This window comes from Atractosteus spatula, chromosome 15 (genome assembly GCF_055471065.1).
Source record: "Atractosteus spatula isolate fAtrSpa1 chromosome 15, fAtrSpa1.hap1, whole genome shotgun sequence".
Classification (NCBI taxonomy): Eukaryota; Metazoa; Chordata; class Actinopteri; order Semionotiformes; family Lepisosteidae; genus Atractosteus; species Atractosteus spatula.
Window position 1 is genome coordinate 12917629 of NC_142720.1, and position 21694 is coordinate 12939322.

The 21694-nt window shown below is 40.8% G+C and overlaps 2 protein-coding genes across 3 annotated transcripts; one reads left to right on the top strand and one right to left on the bottom strand.

Moving 5' to 3' along the window:
* The first annotated feature begins 185 nt into the window (after positions 1 to 185).
* fam161a (FAM161 centrosomal protein A) lies at positions 186 to 7668 on the top strand. 2 transcript variants are annotated; one of them, XM_088934031.1, is made up of 7 exons: positions 186 to 353; positions 2247 to 2506; positions 2898 to 4076; positions 4381 to 4548; positions 5951 to 6050; positions 6500 to 6654; positions 6984 to 7668. In XM_088934031.1, exons 1-7 carry the CDS (start codon positions 186 to 188, stop codon positions 7204 to 7206), a joined length of 2253 nt encoding a protein of 750 aa, XP_088790157.1. In that variant the 3' UTR covers positions 7207 to 7668. The 2 variants fall into 2 exon arrangements, with proteins under 2 accessions (XP_088790157.1, XP_088790156.1); XM_088934030.1 differs by lacking the exon at positions 4381 to 4548.
* A 499-nt stretch (positions 7669 to 8167) lies between these two features.
* LOC148820061 (uncharacterized) lies at positions 8168 to 21223 on the bottom strand. The gene is made up of 22 exons (XM_088934325.1): positions 21209 to 21223; positions 20394 to 20494; positions 18516 to 18574; positions 18065 to 18148; positions 17128 to 17278; positions 16650 to 16723; positions 16237 to 16375; positions 15535 to 15618; positions 15089 to 15126; positions 14389 to 14412; positions 13861 to 13968; positions 13640 to 13719; positions 13378 to 13543; positions 12695 to 12778; positions 11658 to 12182; positions 11190 to 11321; positions 10493 to 10732; positions 10076 to 10171; positions 9594 to 9641; positions 9152 to 9326; positions 8686 to 8812; positions 8168 to 8379 (listed from the first exon to the last, which is right to left on the bottom strand). Exons 1-22 carry the CDS (start codon positions 21220 to 21222, stop codon positions 8247 to 8249), a joined length of 2682 nt encoding a protein of 893 aa, XP_088790451.1. The 5' UTR covers position 21223; the 3' UTR covers positions 8168 to 8246.
* Between the last annotated feature and the right edge of the window lie 471 nt (positions 21224 to 21694).

The following is a 21694-nucleotide window of genomic DNA, read 5'->3' on the forward strand; positions in this document are numbered from 1 at the left end:
ACGCCGTACCTAAAGCGATTAGATGAGTTTTGGCCCAGCGGCTGCCCCGTAGAGTTAACTGTAACCAGGGTTGCAACCCGGTTAGCATCAAACAGTAGGATTAGGAGTTACGGGCGTGTAGGACGTCAAAGCACTGGGTAGAAGCCTGAATTTCTGCAAACCGAAAGCGAGTCAAGTGCAAAACAATGGAGAACTCGCACCGTGTCAACGTCCTGGTAACTTCGTGTCTCAAAACCCCCGTGAACCCACTGACCAAAGCTCCAGTTGCTCTGTTCGAGAGGGAGAGCGCTGCTACAAGGGGCGAGAGGTCCTTATCGGCGGAGCAGAACCGTACCCGAGTTTATGAGAAAGAGGTAAGAGTATCGAAATAAAAAATAGAATTAACCAGAGAAATCCTGTTCCCGGGACCGTTTCACTGTAGCGCTGAAAGTGTTTAATAAGTATCTGTAATTAGGTTATTTTTACATTTCTTTCTGGTTTGGGCATTGGCACTTTACCGTCACCGGTCAACAAGCTAAGACTGGTAGTGAAAACGTCTTCTCCGCGATAGGCTCCGGACAGTCTTGTAATTACCTTTCACCTCAAATATTTTATTCCTCATTTCCACACCTTCGTTGTAGCCATTACAGAGGAACTGTTTAAGAAAACGTTTCCTAAAGTATAGAAGACAAAGGGCCCGAAATAATAATGAAACTTAAAACGAAGGTTTTGCTTTTCGAGCTGTTTTCGAATTCCACCAAAAGCTAGACTATTAATTATTTAAGAGGATTGGAGTTAAACACCCTTTCTGGAAAGAAAGCTTCTGTGATTTGTAACTATTCTAGGATGCAGATGAGACACTAACGTTTAATGGATTACAGGGGAGAAAATTGTGGCTCTTTAATCTGTGTTGCACAGAGCCACTCGAACAAGTACAGTGGGATACTCATTTTTCACCCTTTGTCTGCACACTCAGGTGAGGCAAATATTTATATTTAAATGGACCAAATGTTTTAGTGTATGATTATATTTCTCATTAGCAATATTAATATGTAACTGTTTATGGCGAGGTATTGTTACAATTTCATAGCATTTACCCTAAGGGGGATTTTAATTTGTGTAGAGAAATCACTTGTGGTATATTTTATACTTGGGTAGCATGATGGTGCAGTGGTCAGCATTATTGCCTCGCAGTGCTGGGGCCCTGGGTTCAGTTCCAGACCTGGGGTGCTATCTGCGTGTAGCTTGTTTATTCTCCAGAGGCACTGGTTTCCTCCCACAGTCAAAAAACGTACTGGTAAGTTAAATGGCTTCTGGGACAATGGGCCGTGGGGTGAGTGTGTGTCCTGCGGTGGACTGGTGTCCCATTCAGGATGTGTCCTGCCTTGCTTGCTTAAACTCATTGTTTGTGGGGACAGGACCCGGCTCCCTTGCGACCCTAATTTTGGAAGAAGGGGTTAGGAGATGGTTGGTTGTGACTTTCTCAAACATTCCTCTGAACACCTGAAGGAACCAATGTGTCTTGAGTTGTGAGCATCGGTGTGATAGAATAAAAAAAAAATGTTGGCATACTGATACCTGTAACCTCTTTGGTATCTTTCTTTACTTTCTGTCTTTTCTGTTTAGTATCTTGGTCATTATAGAAGATGAGCTTGTGTTAGAATACACATGTACCTTTTATCACTGTTGCTACTAACATCTTCCCACTGCTGAGTGCCATATGGTCACTTCAACTAATGAGCTTTGTGCTCTAATGCTGAGAGGATATGGTATTCAGAGAGTGGTTTGCTCTTTTATAATATTTCCATAGGTTAAAGTATGTGTCTTCTAGTTCAAACCTAATTTTCACCATATTGTTTTTAGCTAGGCGAATTAAATATGAAAGGAGACCTGCTGTTTAAAGGTTACATTGTAAAATGACAAAGTTAAACTTAAACCTGTGGTGTAAGTTCATTATGTCAAATATAATGGTTTATCAGTGATGAAGATTTTGTATTTTCAGTGGAGCCTCCAGTATGATGGTTGAATAAATGCAAAATAAAGTGTATTTCATACATATTTAACTCTTCATCACAGTGCTTAATATCCTGCCTGCAGTGTAGTTGAGCTGAAGCATAATTTCATCTGGTGCTTTAGGTCTTGCTCTTATTTGATTAATGTTAATCAAATTAAAACTGGTTCAAAAATTGTTCTTGGAAACCTTGACCTTGTCAGCATGCCATCATGCCATTTTAATTGAATTATTCTTGCTTTCTTTTGTGTTGCAGAATGCGTATGAGTCGGGCTTAGAGTATGAGGGCAGGAAGGACAGTCCTGTGCTGATTAAGGACTACAGAATGGCTGGGGACTGTGTGGATCTCCAGGAATTTTACTTCTCCAATGAGGAATACTACAGAAAACTGGAGGAACTGAAGAGAGCCCATCTGCAGACCATGACAGAGCTGGAAAGGATGTATCGCAATAAGATGGAACTCAAAGGAGTTGCGCCTCCTGACAATGAGCGTGCAAACCCTGAGCTGTTCTGCAGGTTTGTCTTTCTTGGTGTCCCCAGTAACCTAAACACCCCCTGAAGTGAGACGAGAAGCCACATTGGATCTTAGATTTCTCATCACCTCACATTATCACTGCTGAGAACAAAGCGGATTTCGTAGCAGAGTTTGTGGCCAATTTATTCTGTAGAAAGATTTCACCTACATAATACGAAGTATTGTAGTTCAGATTTTGTCTAGCCAGGCAGTAACTTATGGCAACAAATGTATTAACATTTTCATCACATTTAAATTTGCAGATTAACCAGTGAGACCTATGTGTGTCTATATTCCAGACTACTAAATATGTCATATATTGAGTTGCAGTCTCTCAAACGGTTACTTTGCCTCAGATTTAAAGCTCTGACTCGTGCTTGTTCTTCTTCCTAGATTGCAGAACAATAGTCCAAAGCCAACAAAAGCATTTCGAAAAGCCCTTTCTGTGAATGACCTGAATCATACTGTTTGTTCAAGTTTGTCGGATACATCAGATGAAGACACAGCATACAATGAGGCAGGGGATGTTGAAAAGGGTCTGCTGTCATCACCCAAGGAGCACATTAAAAACATGTGGGATGATTTTTCAGTGGATGATTATGTGTCCTGTAAGAGAATGCAGTCGAGTTCTTCTCTGAAAAACCAGCAGACTCAAAAGAAACCCAAAGAATGGTGTCATAGGATCACTATCCCCAAGCCATTCAACATGACTGTCAGAGAAGCCGAGAAAAAAAAAGGCAAATTCAAGTCTCGGTCGGAGATAGAGATGGAGAATTGCCTGCTGAAGAAGCAGCTGGAGGAGCTCACGGAATGTCAGAAGAAGTTCCGAGCAAGTCCAGTGCCCGCACATGTCTACCTGCCTCTGTTTGAGGAGATCAACGAGCGCAATGAAGACAGGAGGCAGTTCATAAGGGACAGGAACAAAGAGCTTCTGCTGGCTTCACAGAAGCCTTTCAGTTTCATTGAGAGGGAAAGAAAAAAGAAGGAAATGAGACAAGCCCAGCTCAAAGACCTCACGCCCAAAACGGAAAAAAAAACGTTCAAAGCAAAGCCGGTGCCAAAGTCTGTGTATGACACCACGGTGAGCGAGCGCGTCAAAGAAGAGCAACTTTACAGAGCTATCAAAATGCAGATGAGGGCAGAGGAGCTTCTACGCAGCTCCTCCATGCCTAAAAGCATGGTCGTCCAAAGACTGAAAGTGAAAAAAAGAGAAAAAGTGGCAGAAACAGAAAAGGATTTGGATTTCCACCCCAAGATTAACACAGATATACCAGACTTTGAGGCAAAGTACAGGAAATTCAGAAAGCAACTTATTAGCAAAAAGGACACCAAACCAATGACTGTTTGTGAACCCTTTCACCTTCTTACATCAGAGATCAGTTCCCATAGGGAGAAGATTCTAGCAGACATAGAAGCAGATGAAAACAGGTTAAGGGAAACACGTTGGCCATACATTTCACCCACAAACCATGCAAAGCCCAGCTCCAGTCTTTGCTCTTCTTTATCAGGAAGTCAGGAATTTCTACCCACCAAAATCACAGATGCAGTGAAAAAGCGTCAGGAAGCTGTGAGGTGATCACTGTTCTTCTTTAACAACAACCTTAAGTGTTACCTTAGTAATTTGATCAATTTGACTGTACTTGTCCTAAAATAGCATGTAACATGTTCCTAAAATAATGTTTTCTGCATTTGACATTTGTACATGGAAATGTGAAGTACAGTAAATGTGTTTGAATCTCCGTGAAGAAGCTTGTCTTCCTCTAAAATTTCCCATTTTCTCCTAGCCCAGCCCAGCATCCCCTATCTCCCTGGATTTTCCCTTAAGATGTATGTCTTAGGAAGGCCCCTCTGCTGAGAATCTTATGTTTCCAACTAGGAAATCCCTAGAACAGAGGAAAAAGGCAGAGGAAGAGGAAGAAAAATGGAGAGAAATGCAGAGGCAAAGAGAGAGGAAACTCCAGAGAGTGATTGCAAAGCGTGCTCAGGCCAACGACCCCCATCAGGCTCTGGCACAAACTTCCATGTCTAGACTGAAGCAGTTCAGGTACAAAGGAGAACTGCAGAGCTGCTGTACTGCCAGGATTGAAGCCCTTTTGCAGTGGTACTAAAAATCTGGCAGTGGGTTGAGTCTGAACATTGCTGTAGTTAGCAGTACTCGTCCCTGTGCTGTGTGTGCAGCCAGAGGCCTGAATGTGAAAAATGCACATTCAGGAGTGGAGTTCTCCCCACTCTGATGGCAGTTGTGAAAGAAGGATCATCTATAATCCCACAGATTGTATTTTAAGGATTTCAGCCTCTCTTAAATGTTGTTGTTGTTGTTCGTGGTTTGACCATACACAATATAAATGGAAGATCTTTACTAAAGTTCGAGTGGGATAACGACAGACAAACTAATCTCACCCAGCTGTTAAAAATCAGTCATTAATGACTTCTGCTATACAGTATATATATAATTCTTGCACACACCTGTTTTCTCATTCATTCCACCTCCACCCCATCTCCACACTTGGTTAACTCCTCTCTCTAAATGGAAGCCGGGAGGTTACCTCTTAATCAAGCTGGTTAAGCCAAACTTCATTATACTTAAGTACTCAAACATTTGCAAAGAATCTGATTCTTGGATGGCGTTATTGCTCGCTGTTATCACAGGACTTTGAAAATACCCTTCTTGAGTGAAGAATTCAGTGTTATAATATCTCTGCTCTACCTGTACAGTATTTATTAATATTTGCGTAAAATGCTATTTTATTGTTTTAATAATTGAACTAAATGTTTTTTTTTACATACAGGCATGAACACAAAAATACGAAGAGCTGATGTTAATAATAGCTTTCAATTCATTTAAATCCAAGGAATTTTTCAAGTAGATTTTTAATATATACCATTCCACAGAAGGCCAGCCTCAGTGCAGTTCCATCTTTGAAATTAGCTGAATTCAAAATATCTAGAATCACCAAATAGTGTATTGTCAGATTACCTTCACTTAAATATAGAATTTTCTTTCTACATAAAAAGGTAACTTGTCATCCATTTTAAGCAAATATATTTTTTTTAAATGGCACTGGCTTCCTTTTCATGAGTCATGCCCTAGCCAGGACTAATAACAAAAGAGAACGACCTAGGAAAAGTTAACTCCGTTCTGGAGAGTTAAATGAAAAAATACAATGTTTGACTATAGAGTCTTGTGACAGTTGAAAGGATTTACAAACAAAACAAAAAGAGTTTTTTCTTTTCCATTTTCAGGATGGAGTTAACCTCTACTTCTTTTTTTAAAGCACCCCACTCCAGCCTATTCAAAAGAGAAAACAATTTAGGAATAAACTTGTTTTTTTGTTTACAGGAAACTCAATATTAGCTGCCTGCTTTTCACAGACAGATTGTAGTTTATTCGTTCACACAGGCTTCTTACAGCTTAGGAAAGGTGACTGGAATCTGTGTTGGGACAGGAAGCAAGATCAGCAGAGAAGGAAGGAGTACCTGGAGGAGATGAGGGAAATCCAGGAGAGGTTGAAGGAGAGGCCTCTGCTATTGGAACAAGTAACACAGGTGGACCCTGGGCTCTGTAGTCTCATTTTAAAGAACTTCATTTCATATACACTTATATTTGTACGGTATATACCTTAACTTATTCAAGTGGGTAGCTGCGTCAGCATGCGTAGGCTGCAAAGGAACAAGTAATAGGTTTATTCCATGCTGAAAAAAAGAAGAAAGAGAACACAACGTTCTCAAGGCTCCACATGCCAAAACGTTGTGTTCTCTTTCTTCTTTTTTTCAGCATGGAATAAACCTAATACTTGTTCCTTAACTTATTCAATTGCATTCTGGATAGTTATTAATACCTAGCAGCTTTTCTTTTGAACAACGTCCTCAAACGATTATTGGCGAACCTTTCAATTTGTCTCATCTTAAAAGATAAAAAAATATGTATGTAAGGTTTTTACTTGTTTGCACAAAATCAACAGGTGTCATGGTTTGCTTGCCTTTCCTTTTTACAGAAGAATGCCAGACAGGCCGCAGAGAAACGCTACTGCGACACGCTGAAAGAATACGGGCTCAGTGAAGACTTTGTCAGCAGTAAAGTCCCAGGGGCCCAGAAGCACGGTGAAGAATCCATCAGCAGTGTATCCCTTTCAAGTGAAGATAAAGAGAGGTAACTGTCAGCACAAAGGGAGAGAGGAGATGTCTGAACCTTCCATTTCTATAAGAATTTGTCCTATTTCGCTCTATAGATTTGGACCTGAATATTAAAAAGGTTTCATTCAAGTTTGGCCATTGTTTATACTATTGATTAGAAATAAATTTAGAATGAATTAATTTCTAGTTTGGAATTGATTCTGCTTTACAATCTTGTACAAAGTTACTTGTAATATTTTGTTATTAAAAAGAGAAATGTTTTCAGCATGCTTAGACTAAATTAAATACACCTTTGATGGTTTATTTTGCAGAGTGAATACTGATTCAATCTGATTTCTTTGGCAGTGTTAACAATCAGTATGCAGAGTCGTCTGCAGGCCAAGAGGAATATCGAGATGATTTTGAAGATAATGATGACAATTTAAACAAGCATGACAATGAAGTGGACAAGGATGAACGTTATAACAAAGAGGAAAGTGAAAATAAATCAAACCATGAATCCAATAATAATTCTGTCAATGGAGAAAATCATCATAGCACAGATAGCGGAAGTGATAATGAGGACTAGGAATATGAAAAAGACATGCAAAATATCACTTTCCCAGATTTCTCTTGTCGCAATATAGGGATTCTTTGTTAAGTTAAATCACAACAAATATTGGAAAAATATGTTGAATCAATGATTTGACAAATATTTCAATAGAAGAGCACCTCCTCTTAAAAATAGTATTGGGTACTTCATTGTTATTCTAATAATCATGCTGATAGTAAAATATGAAAACCCAAAAGATAGAAATCTATAGACAAAATCTATACTGCAGGTGCTATATGTGATCAAATGCAGGATTCTCAGGTGGTATTTTGATCAAAATATGTAGATTTAAATTTTTCTAGTTGATCTGTAGCTCTTTTCTTTTGCTGTGTAGTGTATTCTGTGAACAGTATTTTTCGTCACGTTTGTGCACACAGTCATAACAAAAATGTGCTGTAGATGTAGATCTTCCTATTTGCATTAAATCTTTCAAAGTGGTGATTGATTTTATGAAGTTTTATTTAATATTTTTACATCTTAAAAAAAGGATATTCAATGTGTACCCACTAGATCAAAGCTGTTCTGTATGTCATGGGAAAATATAAAGTGTGCTTTTTGTTCTCTCTAAAGGTTTTTTTCTTTATTCCACATTTTGTGAACCTTGGGGAAGCTGAATTGTTTACACTTTACTTGCCAACACAGTTCAAACTTTAGTTCAGGATTACAGTGTACACAATTGTGGATTTTCAGGCTGTGCATGTCACTCTGCAAGAAACAAAAAATGTCTGCTACTTAACGTACACATGAACACAGGACATTCACATTATCTTACAAAAATATGGATAGTACCAATGCGTATTTATATAGATGTACATCTAGATGATTAGAAAATCTTTTAAAATAATTTCAGAAGATACATTCCTAACCCCGTGCCAATGTAATTCCTGTGCCTCCTCTTTTCTGTGGTACTGTATTTATTGCATCAGTATCAATTTAATCAAGCCTCATATAGCCTGCAGGGTCTCAGTAATGTTAAAATAGGATTCCATGCACTGCCAGACACATGGCTGTCCAATTCAATCAGCCTCTTCCAATCTCATTCCACATTTTTTTAAAGCCCTCCTGACATGAGGCATAGCATCATCCACAAACCATCTCCGTGTGTACATTATCACCATCACATCCAGAAGAAGGTTACGTTCTCTTTTTCTGTGAAAGTAAAAAATGTAAGTGTTTTGACATCTTAATTATAATACAGTTATTCATCTTGGGGAAAAAGAAACATCTGCAACCACAAAAACAAGTTTATTTTGTTTTATAATATTATTGTACTTTAATTATATGAAAAGTAAAAGAAACAACATTCCAATAATTATACTGTGAGTTACATGGCCAACATAGTCCTCTCAGAAACATTACATTATTGACTAATGGATGTGTTTGAATCTGTATGTCACATTTAGGTCTAACCAGCTTCAACTTATTTAAGGACTTTAAACAGAAAAGGTCTCTTACAACTGTTTGTAGACGTCCTTTTTCAAGAGATCATCTTCATCCACCGAGAAGGCTGTTGAAGGCATGGTGGGATGTGTGAAGGCGCTACTCTGAAATCCGCTGCAACTGTTAAAACTGCACTTGCTCTCTACAAAATGAAAACCTTGGCAATTAATTTACACACAACAGAACCATCAACCAGAGCCATATGGATATGAAATGTTTCCTTTCATTGACCCATTGATCTGAATTTATTATAACTACTTCCAATATCAGGCTTGTTAAAATGATATAAAAGGAATAGGAGACCTTCCTTAGACATTCCAACAAACCTTCTAGGGTAGTCTTGGAAAATGAAGAAATCTATGGCATATTTTTACAAACACAAAAAATAGCAGGTGTTGTATCTTCAGGATCACAGCGAAAACTCGAAAAGAGCAACTTAGGTTTTTAAGAGCAAGTACGCATGCAGCAGTGCTGAGCTCACCTGATGTAATCCCAACAGCACCCTGCTGGGACGTGTGATGGGACACCATCATCTCAGTGTTAGTGGTGACTGTGTGGATGTGAGGGGGAATGCAGTAACCAGGAAAGGCTCTGGAGCTGAGCTTCAGCTGAGCAATTTCCAGCTTCTCCACGAGGGAAGCGTTTTCTGCTTTTACCTTTAGGAAAAGCATATATTCCAGTAATATTTCTATTTTTCATCTATTTGACACAGAGGAAATAGTAGGAAATGTCTCCTCATGTCTGCTTTGTCTTCTGATTACATGGAAGTTAAGGTTTAGATAGACTTAGAAATTGGTGTTAACTTTCATTTGTGTTGCTTTCATCTGATGTTTGTTAAAGCCACAGGAAGACAGTTATTTCTAACATCTAATTTCAATATTTTTCTCTTAACAATGTCTTTATAATAAAGTCTTATGCCCTACCTTTTCGTTGTAGTTTTTTGTTTCTTCTATTTCTATTAATAGTCCATCCTGTAAATCAAATCTCTCATTACTCAGGGATTTAAGTCAGCATTCACTTTGAGCACTTTGAGAAACCACCTTTAAAGGCACTAAATAAAAAAATAATTTATTATTATATTCAGTCTGCGAAGATTTCTTTGGTAGGGGTATTCCTGCTCTGCAGATTAACCAGAAAATCAGTCTACTTCTGTAATAACGGTACGTTTGAGTTGGATATTGTCACTAGGGTCAGTAGTGTACTTTCACAAACACAACAGGCCTTTCTGCTAGATAAAATAGCTCTACTGCTGGACTCTAGTCCTCGAAGCATGAAAGTCATTTCATATTAAAACAAAATAAAGCTTTTGATTATTTAAATGTTTTTTTTAAGGATTTAGGCTGATGATACACATTTTTCTGAAGCAATATAATCCTTTTGCTATATATGTTAAATATTGTGTTACCTTTTCTTTTTTCAGTTCAGCCAACGTTATGGTGACTCTCTCCCTGAAATTCTCGAGTTCTGCTCTAGTGTCTTGCAACTCCAAAAATATGCACTCCTTTAAAAAGATAAACTCATTAAGATTAAATGTCTGCCACACTATTGCATGCACTGCATGTGTTGTGCATTGTCCTAGCTATGGAGGAAAACGGGCAGATATTTTTGTTACGTTAGATTGGTTTGGTTTTCTCTTCAAAGTGCATTACACTAACAGCACTCCTCCACAAAGTGAGGCCGCTGTCCACTAGAGAAAAAAAAATGCCTTTGCCCTTCACAAGATGGGTATTATCATAAAACGAATGTAAAGTTTGTTTATCTTCACACGACATGTCTGTAAGAAAGAGGTTACAGTTTTTGTCAGTGTCTTCTGTTGCTGTACCTTCTGGCTTTGCAGAGTCCTGACCTGCTGCTTCTCTCTCTCCCTGTGTCTCTCCAGCTGGGCACGGAGCTCCTCTGTTTCTTGTGCGGCCCTGCTCTGCTCTGTGTGGAGCCTGAGAGCCAGTGCTCTCTCATTCCCCCTCGTCTTCTCCAGCTGTGCCTTCAGCCCCCCCATCTCGGTCGACAAGAGGTCCTGGACGCCAGACAGAAGATGGATTTGGCTGGTTGGAAGTCCTTGTAACTTCACACAAATACGAGAAGAGCAGCGTTCAGCTTGCGCTACTTTGAAATCTGTGTTGCTCTCAGGCTTTTTTCACACTTTGAAACACATTTTTTTACAAGAAGCCTCCTTAGCTTCTGCTCAAACAAAGCGCGAGTGATAGTGGCTTGCTCTCTGATGTGTGAGCTCCCTGTGTGAGTGCCTGGTGTCTGATCAGAGGGACTTGGAGAGTGCGGTCTGTCTGTGAGGAGTGCGCAGGCTGGGGAGACTCGCAAGCACCTGCTCCAGCTCCTGCAGCTGGGATAGAATGACATCGACCATGAGCATCACTCCTTAAGTAATGTAAAGTACGTAATGCTGATTGTCCAATTTTCATTATAAATGTACTTTATTCAGAGCCAAGCTCTGAGAAGTCTTGGAAACACAGCCTGGGATAACAGAAGAGACCACACACTCGGAGCGGATGGCTTACACTCACAATTTCCTGCTGCTTTTGCTTGATTTCATTTTCCATGTGGAGCAGCTCTGTTCTGCTGCCCGTGCTGCCCATCGTGTTCCCGTGCCTTTCCGCCTCTCCCTGCAGCCTGCGTGGTCCTCTCCTGCCCACTTCCTGCTCCCCGGCATTTCATCAGCATTAAAAAGCAAGCCGAGAAAGGCACGATTGGATATATTAAAGCTTTAAATCATAAAATGCGGATATTGTTAGGAGCAAACCATTATGAACACAACCTGACAACTGTCACTTCATAAAAGAGGACAGTCTTTAACTAGTAGAAGACAGAGCATGCTAATATTAACAAATATCTACTACAGGCTCCCATGTGGCCATTTTCAATTAACATAACTCTGTCTATGCCAAGAGACAAACACACACAGGATTGCTCTCCTCTCGGTGTGAGGAGACAGGCAACGTCTCTGTTCTTCGCTGCACACCAGCCTTCATTACCTCCTCCCTGTGCAGGGCAGCGGTGGCCTCTTGCTCTTCTCTACACCTGCGGAGCTCAGCATCCAGCTCAGAGATCCGCTGCAGGAGGGCGTCCTTGTCTCCCCTGACCTGCACAATGTACTTGTCATACTCCTCCCTGATCTTCCTCTCCTTCTTGCAATGGGGGCACTCGTGGGCCTTGAAGACATCAGCAGGCAGCCTGTCTGCGGAGATACGGGGGGAGTGCGGCTCACCTCGAGGAGGCTTGTCTCTGGGGGGCTCTGGGGCTGGGGGTCCGGCCGTGCTGCTGGAGCGAGACCACGGGCCCCTCCCCCCCCTCTCCTCCCCAGGCCTGCTCTTCAGCGGCCTCGCGGACTGAGGGCTCCCCTCGGCTGCCCCCTCCAGGTGAGGCAGGAAGGCCTTCTGCTCGGGGGCGTCCGCTGAGCCCTCCCGCCGGGACAGGCCTTCCTGCTTCCTGTGGCTCAGCCACGATGGAGGAGCTGGGCTGGAGAGGATGGGGGGCAGACACATCTGGGCCTGCAGGCCCTGCGGAGACACAACCCAGAGCTCATCCTGACAGGCGCCTTCCAGGTCCCGTTTTCAAATCTCAGAAAATGATGTTTTGAAACGGCATTTTTATATCATTTATACATAATAGAGTTAGGATAGGAACTGCAGTTAAGCCTTTTATAAACATCAAAAGTGGCGGTACAGAAATGTAAAAGGCAGCACACTGAAAGATTTGCTTTAACGTGGTCTTCAGCAGTCAGGGGATACGGCTGCCACACTTCAGGCATCCAGCTGCTCCAGTGTCAGAAGCAGAAGGTAAATCAGACCTGACAATGGCAATACATTTTGGAAATGGTGATTTATAACCAAAGAAAAAAATACACCCATGGTTCACGTATTGCATTCAGAACATTAACTTTTGCAAGCACTTGGACATACACCATACAGTAAAAATGGATATTTTTAAGTGTGACATAGCCATCTAAATTCTATCCGTTCTATATGGAGTATGTTCAATTTCAGACGCTCAGAGCTGCTGCTGAAATTACCTTCTTGTCACTGACACACGGCAGCTCGGCCCGCTGTCTGCCGTGGCTGGTTTGGGGTTTTTCAGTCACTTTGGTACTGGTGTTCTGTAAGCAGATCCAAACAAAATCTCCCTTAAAAGTTGGACACAAATGCTTATCAAAGACTACACAAACCGAACCTCTAAAGCTAATGGCCCTGAAACAGAATTCTCTTGCCAGCCTTAAAACATGCTTTTCTGATCTTCCATGATATTCATGTTTTCTCACAACTGACTCGTTTGTCACATAAGAACCTGACATTGCAGTTTTAAATCTGAGGAAAATCCGAGCTATTTAAAACATCGGGTAGACACTGTTTCTAAATCTGTCTGGAGTACTTGTCAGTAAATTATCTGACTTTCAGTTTCAATCTATCTTAGAATCAACCTATTGTTATTGTTCTGTGAAGACACAGCTGTTTATAAAAGGCACTGGACTCGCAGACAGACACGTTGGTGCAGAAATTCATGAACAGCATTCAATTTTATGCTCAGATCTCTTGCTGCTGTGAAAGCCAATCTGCTGGGCAATGCCGAAGGGCGACAGAATTGCAAGAGATGTACTCAAACAGGAAAGCATGGCACAACCGTGGGAAATGGAAAAATATGCATTTTTTAAATAAGCTACTTACAATCAGTCGAGCTGTCCAGTCGGTAATAGCATACCTGAAGCACCTGGGCCGCACTGCAGTGGAGCTGGGAGCTCCTGACAGGCCGAGTGGGCACTGCCATGGCCCGGCTGGCAAACTGCAGACTGCTCAGTGTCTCCGTGACGGACGACAGGTTAGGGGACACTGTCACGATCAGAGAGGTCAGGCAGTTCCCTCCCAGACTGGAGAAGGAAAAAGGGAATCCAGCAGCCATTGGATGATTCTTACATCTGTTTCAATGCCAGGGGAAACGGAACACAGGCAGTATGGATTCTCACCAGTCCCGCAGAATCCTGGTTAGTTTGGACTCTCTGTAAGGTATATGTTGGCAACCTGCACTGCTCAGGGCAAAAATGACCTGAAAATCAAAGAAAAAAAAGATGACCAGCATGGCAGGGATTTACAGTGGCATTCGCCATTTTTAATGGTGGCAGAGTAGACCATGTTGTGTTGAAGAGAAAAAACTGAGGTGGATAACAGGCAGACAAGCACGGCTTACATTTCCAAATATTGTAAGGGATCGCTTGAGCATCTTGACTTCTTGGGGGTTTGGATGTGCTGCTTGGAAAGATCTTTTTCCATCACTTATAACTCCACTTGTGGGCACCTGCACAGAGAAATCTCACAGTCTTGCCGTTACAGACACACCTCACCACAACCCTGAGTGACTTGGGCTCCTTGCTTTTAAGAGTATCTATGAGGCCTGCACAGAACAACAGGTTGATTCTAAAATAGATTGAAATTCCTAAAAAAGAAAAATACTTCAACTCAGATTACTTACTAACACTAAAACTTTTAAGTACTCCAGGCAGATTCAGAAAGTATTTTATTAGATGTAACAAGAAGGGGGCAATTTATAATTGTTTTAAAATAAGACCATAAACAATTGTTGTTGAATATTCTTATAATTGTCATTAATCCTGCTAGTTTGTTCATCAATCAGTGGCAATATTGTGATCTAAAACACTAGCACACTATTGATGTTGATTAATTTGATTTGAGGAAAGAAATTGATGAAAATACTTACTCTGCCTGAGCTAGCAAGATCAACCTGTTGAAGATATGAATACATATATAGATTATTCTTTACATCCATATGGAAAGAAACAATGCTTCGATCATTCCGTAAGCCCAAAAAAAATGTTTTTATGCTGCAGAAGTTCATGAGGGCCTATGTGGTCATTATTAACACCATGCCCTGTGGCCTCTTCGTACAGTCACTCAAGAGGACAGAAGCTGTTAAAATTATCCTGGACATCTAGAGAGGCAGACAATGGGATTCCTGAACAAACCTAGAAACATCTCATCCGGGGAAAATCAACACATCAGATCAAAACCCACGCAGGAAAACCCCTAAAATTAAGATACAGATACAATGCTCCAAAGCAGTATTTTGTGTTTTTTTTGTTAAAAAAAATAACACTGATAATGCAAAATTGCACTTTATTTTAAACTAAGAGGCTGTTTTAAAATCAGTGGATGTAAGGTGGTAAATGGTTACCAGATCAACAATATAAACAAGTTCTTGAATACAGCAAAACAACTCCAAAACTCCAAAGTTAGATTCATATCTATTAATAATTCTAGGCACACAGAGGACAATAATACTGTTCCTAAAGAGAGATACCACCCTATTCTTACACAATGCCTAGATTCCACCGAACCATAAAAAGGTTTTATTATATATATGACCACAATATACTGAAACATTAAGAATAAACACTTACCAGTGTAAGCTTGCTGGCTGTCATTATTCCTTTATGGGCTAAAAAAATGTAAAGCCCTGTTAAATGTTTTAAATTGAATAAGCTAAGATGGCATATATATTATATTAAACAACAATGAACCATGTGATACTGTCTCAATAAGTTTTCATCTTTTGCATCTTGCTTTCAGCTTTAATCTGTACAGTGGGTGAAAACAGAATTACTACAACACTCATTCAGTGTTCAATGCTATTAATGGACAAAATATGAATATACTGGATATTGAAGTACGTCACCTAAAACATACTTCACATTATTTAGGTCTATGAGGAAAAAGAACAGAAAACAGAAGTATTGTGACTTGCTTCATCTTCTAAACTAACTGACATAGGGCGCTCTTTGTTGGAGCTATTTGGAGCTGGCTTAAAAATCGACTAATTCTAACAGGCAAATGAAAGAAGGCTTACTATCATTTTCATTGACTGGTGTGTTGATGACGATGATATTGAATATTGTATGGCTCTTACTGGCAAACTCGCCCTTCAACACTCCTGTAGATGAAAAAAAAAGGAATGACTCGTTTTCATGAAGCTAGAAAAGTAATAGAAATAAACTTATTAAACTGGACGAATGACCCTTACATATATTGAAACATGATAACCAGGGAAATACAGCTAAGGTGGTTAAGGCTAAAACAATTCTTTTCCTGCCCGTTGGAGCTCAAGCTGAATGCCCCAGTGTGTGTGGGTTGTCTGGACTTCATGCTGTGATGAGGCTCGAGTGGAGAGCGGTGTCAGAGAGCCAAGGCTACAGAGGACCATTCCACAAGAGTGGGACAGAGAAACGACGCAGAAATATGCAGCAAAAGGGAGAGGAAGGGGAACAGACAAGGGGCACAGCAGGCGACAAAGAATGTCCACTCGGCTGGAAATCTGGGGTAGGAATCTGTCTGAAAAATCTGTGGATGAACGGAGTGGGTGAAAAGGGAATTAGTCCCTGAGAGCTGGTGTGCTCTCTCCCCCTCACACATACTGTAAGAAGGCTTCATGGGTGAAATGGGTGAAATGTTGAGTCTTTTTCTTTGTGCTTCATATTCTATACTACGATACCCAAACGACAGATGCAGTGCAGCTGTCTGGAAGAAGCCCCCCATACGACAAGGTGGGTACCCGTGTGTCTGTTGGCAGTGCCCCGTCTGTAGAGCTGCAGCAGGCTCTGGGCGGACGTCACTTCCACCTCTGTCAGCCCTTCCAAAAACACCGTCTCCTCACTCTCGTGGATGCGGCACACCTCCGCCGGCTGGCCGTCCTGGAGCAGGAAGGCAAGCGCGGATTACGCTGCAGGACCAGTGCGCCTGCAGAGGACTGCAGATAAACCCCGCACCTGTCCCGCTTCTTAAAGAAGGACAGAGCAAAGTGGGTCGTGTACATGGAGAAAGAGGAATCCCTTCAGGTTGAACCTGTGTCTGAAAAGGCTTGAAAACATCAGGTACTGGTGAGCACCTGGCAAGTAGAGAAGGGTGAAAGACAGACCGTAGCATTTATACTCACGCTGGTACGGCATGCACACAGAAACAACTTACCAAAAGGTCGTAAATCTTCTCATTAGAAATATGAATGAATGAGGCTCTAATCTTGCAGTTTGATGCTTCTGGTGCTGTGTGAGAAATTAAGGTATGCTTTTCTGTAAAATACGCTGTGCCGCTATACATTCGGCATGATAATACTGGTAGCACAAATGAATGATAAGGTCATTCAAATAGAGTTTTTCCCCATGGGAGATTTGTTAAAAAAAACATCAAATACCCCATAAACAGAAGCAACATGAATTAGCCAATAATTAGCCAGCAGATTTACTGTAAAAACCACAGTTTTTTTAATACATATAAACAATATGCCTAAGGACCAAATAAAAAGAGTTGCAGAGACTAGGATTAAAGAATGGCCTATCATAAATGTACTGAGATATGCTTTGCAACACCTCCCTCCATGCAGGGAACTACTGCACAGTTCACAGGGCAAAGAAGCCTGTCATTCACTGGCGTGCGTGTAAAGGGATACAGCGGAATATGTCTTCGGCCACTCTGGTTATTATTCCACGCTGTTTCCCAGTGAGACTCCCTCCCTGCAACGTGTAGGTCTTCCCACTGCCTGCAGATCCATAGGTGATGACACAGCCATTGTATCCTTGTAGCACAAAGTCTACCAGAGGCTGAAAGGACAGATAAAAGGAGACAAGAGCAACAACAGAGCTTGATCAGTGATGGACTGCAGCGAGTGAATCCTTCTAGTCTCAGACAAGAGTTTTAAAAATAGGCTTTCCAAAGGGGCAGAAGAAGACATCTTTGTGGGATTACAGGTAAAAGTGTGCTGTTACTTCAAAAAGCCTTTCCAATTTTTTTTTGTTGTGTTTGCATGTCCCTTCTGTTTCCTGCAGGTTATCTTTTTTCTTCCACTTCACAAAGAAGAGCCAGATAGGATTGGCTGATTGACACCCCACCTCATTATTGTGTCCTGTCAATTAACAATCCCCCTTATTCTGAATATTCAGGCTACAATATCCCACCATGATACTAAAAGTAAGAATGCTTTCTACTAACTCTGCAGCGTCTCTGCCCTACACTCAGAATTTAGCATGGCCTGCATACTGTATATATAGAGGTTTGTCCTGCTGGGATAATGTATGCCTTTGGTAGATAAATTGACAAGACAATTTTCATCTTTGGCCCTCCCAAGACACTGTGACACCTTCTCCTAGATAAATGATGCTTATAGTGGTGAGGAAGGCTTGAAAGAAATACACTGTCTTAAGGGAGGTAAGACTTAGATAAAGCAAAGCTCAACAGAAAAAAGCCAAGAAAGGTGAAAAGAGGCTCATCAAGTTTTTATAATCAGAATGACCATCCTGACTGTGCCTTGCAATGCTGCCACACTGCACTGGGCAAGTCAAAATCAGAATCTCGTTATTTTGTGCTGCGCTGAGAAACAAGATACTTACCTTAGCGGTTGATTCATAGACGTCTTTCTGAGAAGCACTCTCATCCCACACCGCATCGAACTCCAGCATGTGCGGCTGGTGTCCCTTTACAGAGGAACAAAGGATTTTATATTATAAATATGAATTGCTAGTGTTCATACAGAAAAATAAATTTAATATTACAACCAACACAACATTAATCACAAATATTATCTGAAATCTCATGAGATGACTTTTATCTCTTTTAAGGACACTTCTTTTCCTAATAACAGATAAGACTTTAGCTGTAGGGAGACATAGGCACCTGCTTCCACCAGATAAAAATAACAAGTAATTCAGCTGCAATAAAAAGGAGGCACTTTCCAGAATGATGTTATTTCTAAACGCTGCAGTATTTTGTCGCCTGACCAACACACTGCATAGTCACTAGTCTGACGGCTGTATTGTCAGGATCAGTTTTCACCACACTCACCCGACCGCTGTCAGCTATGATTTGATTTGGCTCTTTCACTTTAATACAGCTCCTCATATCTAAAAGGCAAAAAAAAGCTATAATCAGAACTGATTGAGGCCTGAATTTCCCACGGCACATGGGATGGGATTCCTTCAGACGTTCAGAGGAATGTTTAAGAAAGCTGCTCCCATCCATTTTCAAACTGCTTCTTCCAATTCCGGGCTGCGGGGAGCCTGAGCCTATCCCTGCAAGCAAAGGGTCCAAGGCAGGATACACCCTTGTAGAAATCTGTCTCTGACCCGGGCTCATTACACCTGACCTGGCTTGAAACAAATACCTGTGACATGTCAGAAATAGCTGTTGCACATGACACTTCAGGGGTAACTGAAAGGCAGGGATGACATTATCAAGAAGAGCCATTGTGCCATAAGTGGAAGCGTTTTCTTGATTTGGATTGGTAGTGATCACTTAAACACACCCTTTCGTGGTAATACCGTAGGGTGACCATGACAGAAATCTGGCTTATGAAACTTGCTGTAACACTCCTGTATTTCGGGAAGTTGTGGGGGATGCACCTTGCGTGCGTTTTCTCCCAGTGTTCTCCAGAAATTCATCACAAATTAAACTCATCTCATCCTCGCATCCCTGCACCCTGAAACCATCCATCACCAGCCACCACCAAACCATCACAGGGCATACACTCACAGCAGGACCAATTCCTCCAGAGGCCAGTTAACATACCAGTGTGTTTCTGGACTGTGGGAGGAAGGACCTAGCAAAAAGCCACATGAATACAGAAAGAACATACAAACTCCACACAGACAGCACCCCGGGTCCAGGACTGAACCCAGCGCTGCAAGGCAGCAATGCCAACCACTGTGCCACTGTGCCACCTGAGAAGGTCACATATGAGAATCGAACCAAACTTCATCCTGTGTAGCTGATCTTTGCTTTTCAGCAACATATCTGTGTATGAACAAAGAGAGCAAATGAAGATTGGAAGTAGCACTGCCAACATTACGACCTAAATTAAATGACTTGAGGCAAGCTCAGATTTCTCGCAACTAACGAGTGCAAGTCTTCTTTAAATGGTTATTCCTGTGACATGTCAGGAGGATTGTGAATCTTCTTTGCTGAAAATGGTGAGATTCTGACTGAAAATGCTGGGAAACCTGCATTTAGAAATAACTACAAATATTTTTCCCTTAGTGCATTGCATGAACATCTTTTTCCAGAAAAAAAAATGTGTACAAACAGTTGCATCAATTTTACAGTGTGAGCAAGGCACAACATTGATGTAATGCTCATAAACTAGCCTAAAGGCTACAATTTCCAGTAGACAATAACGCAATGCAATCTGTCTATATATACGGTGTAATGTAATATTTCGTAATATATTTCATACTGAATAAAGCAAATTTCTTTAAAGGCTAAATGCCCATTACCATATAATGCATCTATATCCATATCTGAAAGAGCCCTTCAAAAATACTGGAAAATTTTTCAGAAAGTGAGGCAATCAGTATAATGGGATAGCTATATGTGTTATAATAAACAGGGATTTTTCCATGGATTTATGCTACATGCACCATCAGATAGCTACCTATTTCTGGTAAGGGTTGCAGCAGGCCGGACTGTCCTGCACAGGGAATCTGGCTCAGAGTCATTCAGGCATGATCCCACAGATGGGAGCTTTGTTCCACTGGCTCTAAACAACTCTCTCATACAGTATATACAGCCCAACCTTTGGTTTCATGATGTACATTATGTGGGTTCTGAGTTTAAGAGGATACATGTAATTGAAATAGGAAGGTATTTTCTTCTGGAAAACAATCTTTAACCCCCCACCACTCCCTCCTCCTACCCAGGAAAGAATAAGTACACAGGATACTGAACCTTCAGGTAGTGGACTCTTCTGCTCCTGGGGGCAAAGTCTTATCACAACTTGAAAGCTTTTGTTCAAACTCCTACTCTTGGTTTCCTTAATTTCCTTTATGCTGTATTAAACAAACGAAGAAACAAAGTGCCATTATTACAAGGATGGGTCGTTGCTAGAAATGTCTGTTTTACAGCCCTGAACGAAAATGACATGATGCATAGATACCCAATCCATTAAACTACAGGCTACACAAAACAAGTGTCACTGCCTAGCAAAGAGTGGTTTCAGAAAATCAACCAGCTAGCAAACTGAATTCTTAAATAACCATATTATTAAGGAGATGGACCACATCAGTGAGCAGGAAACAGACTAGGCAGTAATAATAAAGAAAACAGTATGATTTTCTTTGTTAACTCTAGCATTCCATGGAAAAAGGCAGGAAAAGCATAAATTTAAACACTAAAACCTGTGAAAATGATTAGATTGGACTTGGCAGTACAATCTGTGCTGGGATAGCTTTATATAGTAGCTTTAGAAGTAAAAGTAACAAATTATTTATATAAACAACTAGGTATGTATATGTATATAAACTCTCCAAAAACTGAAATATGAGATTTATTGAGGAACATCTTCTCAACACAAATAACCAGTTCTTTGGACTGCCATCCAGCTAAAATGATCAAATCCTGACCTGCGGTTAGGCATCAGTTTCTGCTCCCTACAATGAAATGACACGGCTTTGAAACCGTAGGAGTGTAATGGTACTTGTCAGTTTCTTTAACAAAAACTTGTCGGTTTCTAACGGGACTAATAGGGAGGTAGTTCACTCAACTCGGGCTCTTCCATATCACCCTTGGGGGACCCTCTGTCCAGCTCAGGTTACTTTACGTTTTCCTTCTTCACACGTACAGTACATGAATCGCTGGGGTTTAGTGTGCTCAGATAACCTGAAAAACGACACGAAAAAAAAGCTCGCATTTATATCAAAACGTATAAAATTTCAGCAAATTACTGCACCTGAAAATCATCTGCCTTGTTTTTCATGTCCTCATGACATTTTACAAAATGTTTGTTTGGCATGCAAAAGGGACATTTAATTGAAAACAAACTGTTAGAGTATCACAATTTTGGTTTTCAGGAAGAAAAGTTGAAACAGTTTAAATGATCTACAATTACTATTTCCGAAAACATATTATTGCTGTTGATAATGGGAAATCACTCTCACTGCTAAAAAATGCTACGTTGGCTCCCCACAATAGGATATCACAATTAGCTTAAATATTTTAGCTACCAAAACATAATCATCATCATTTCGATA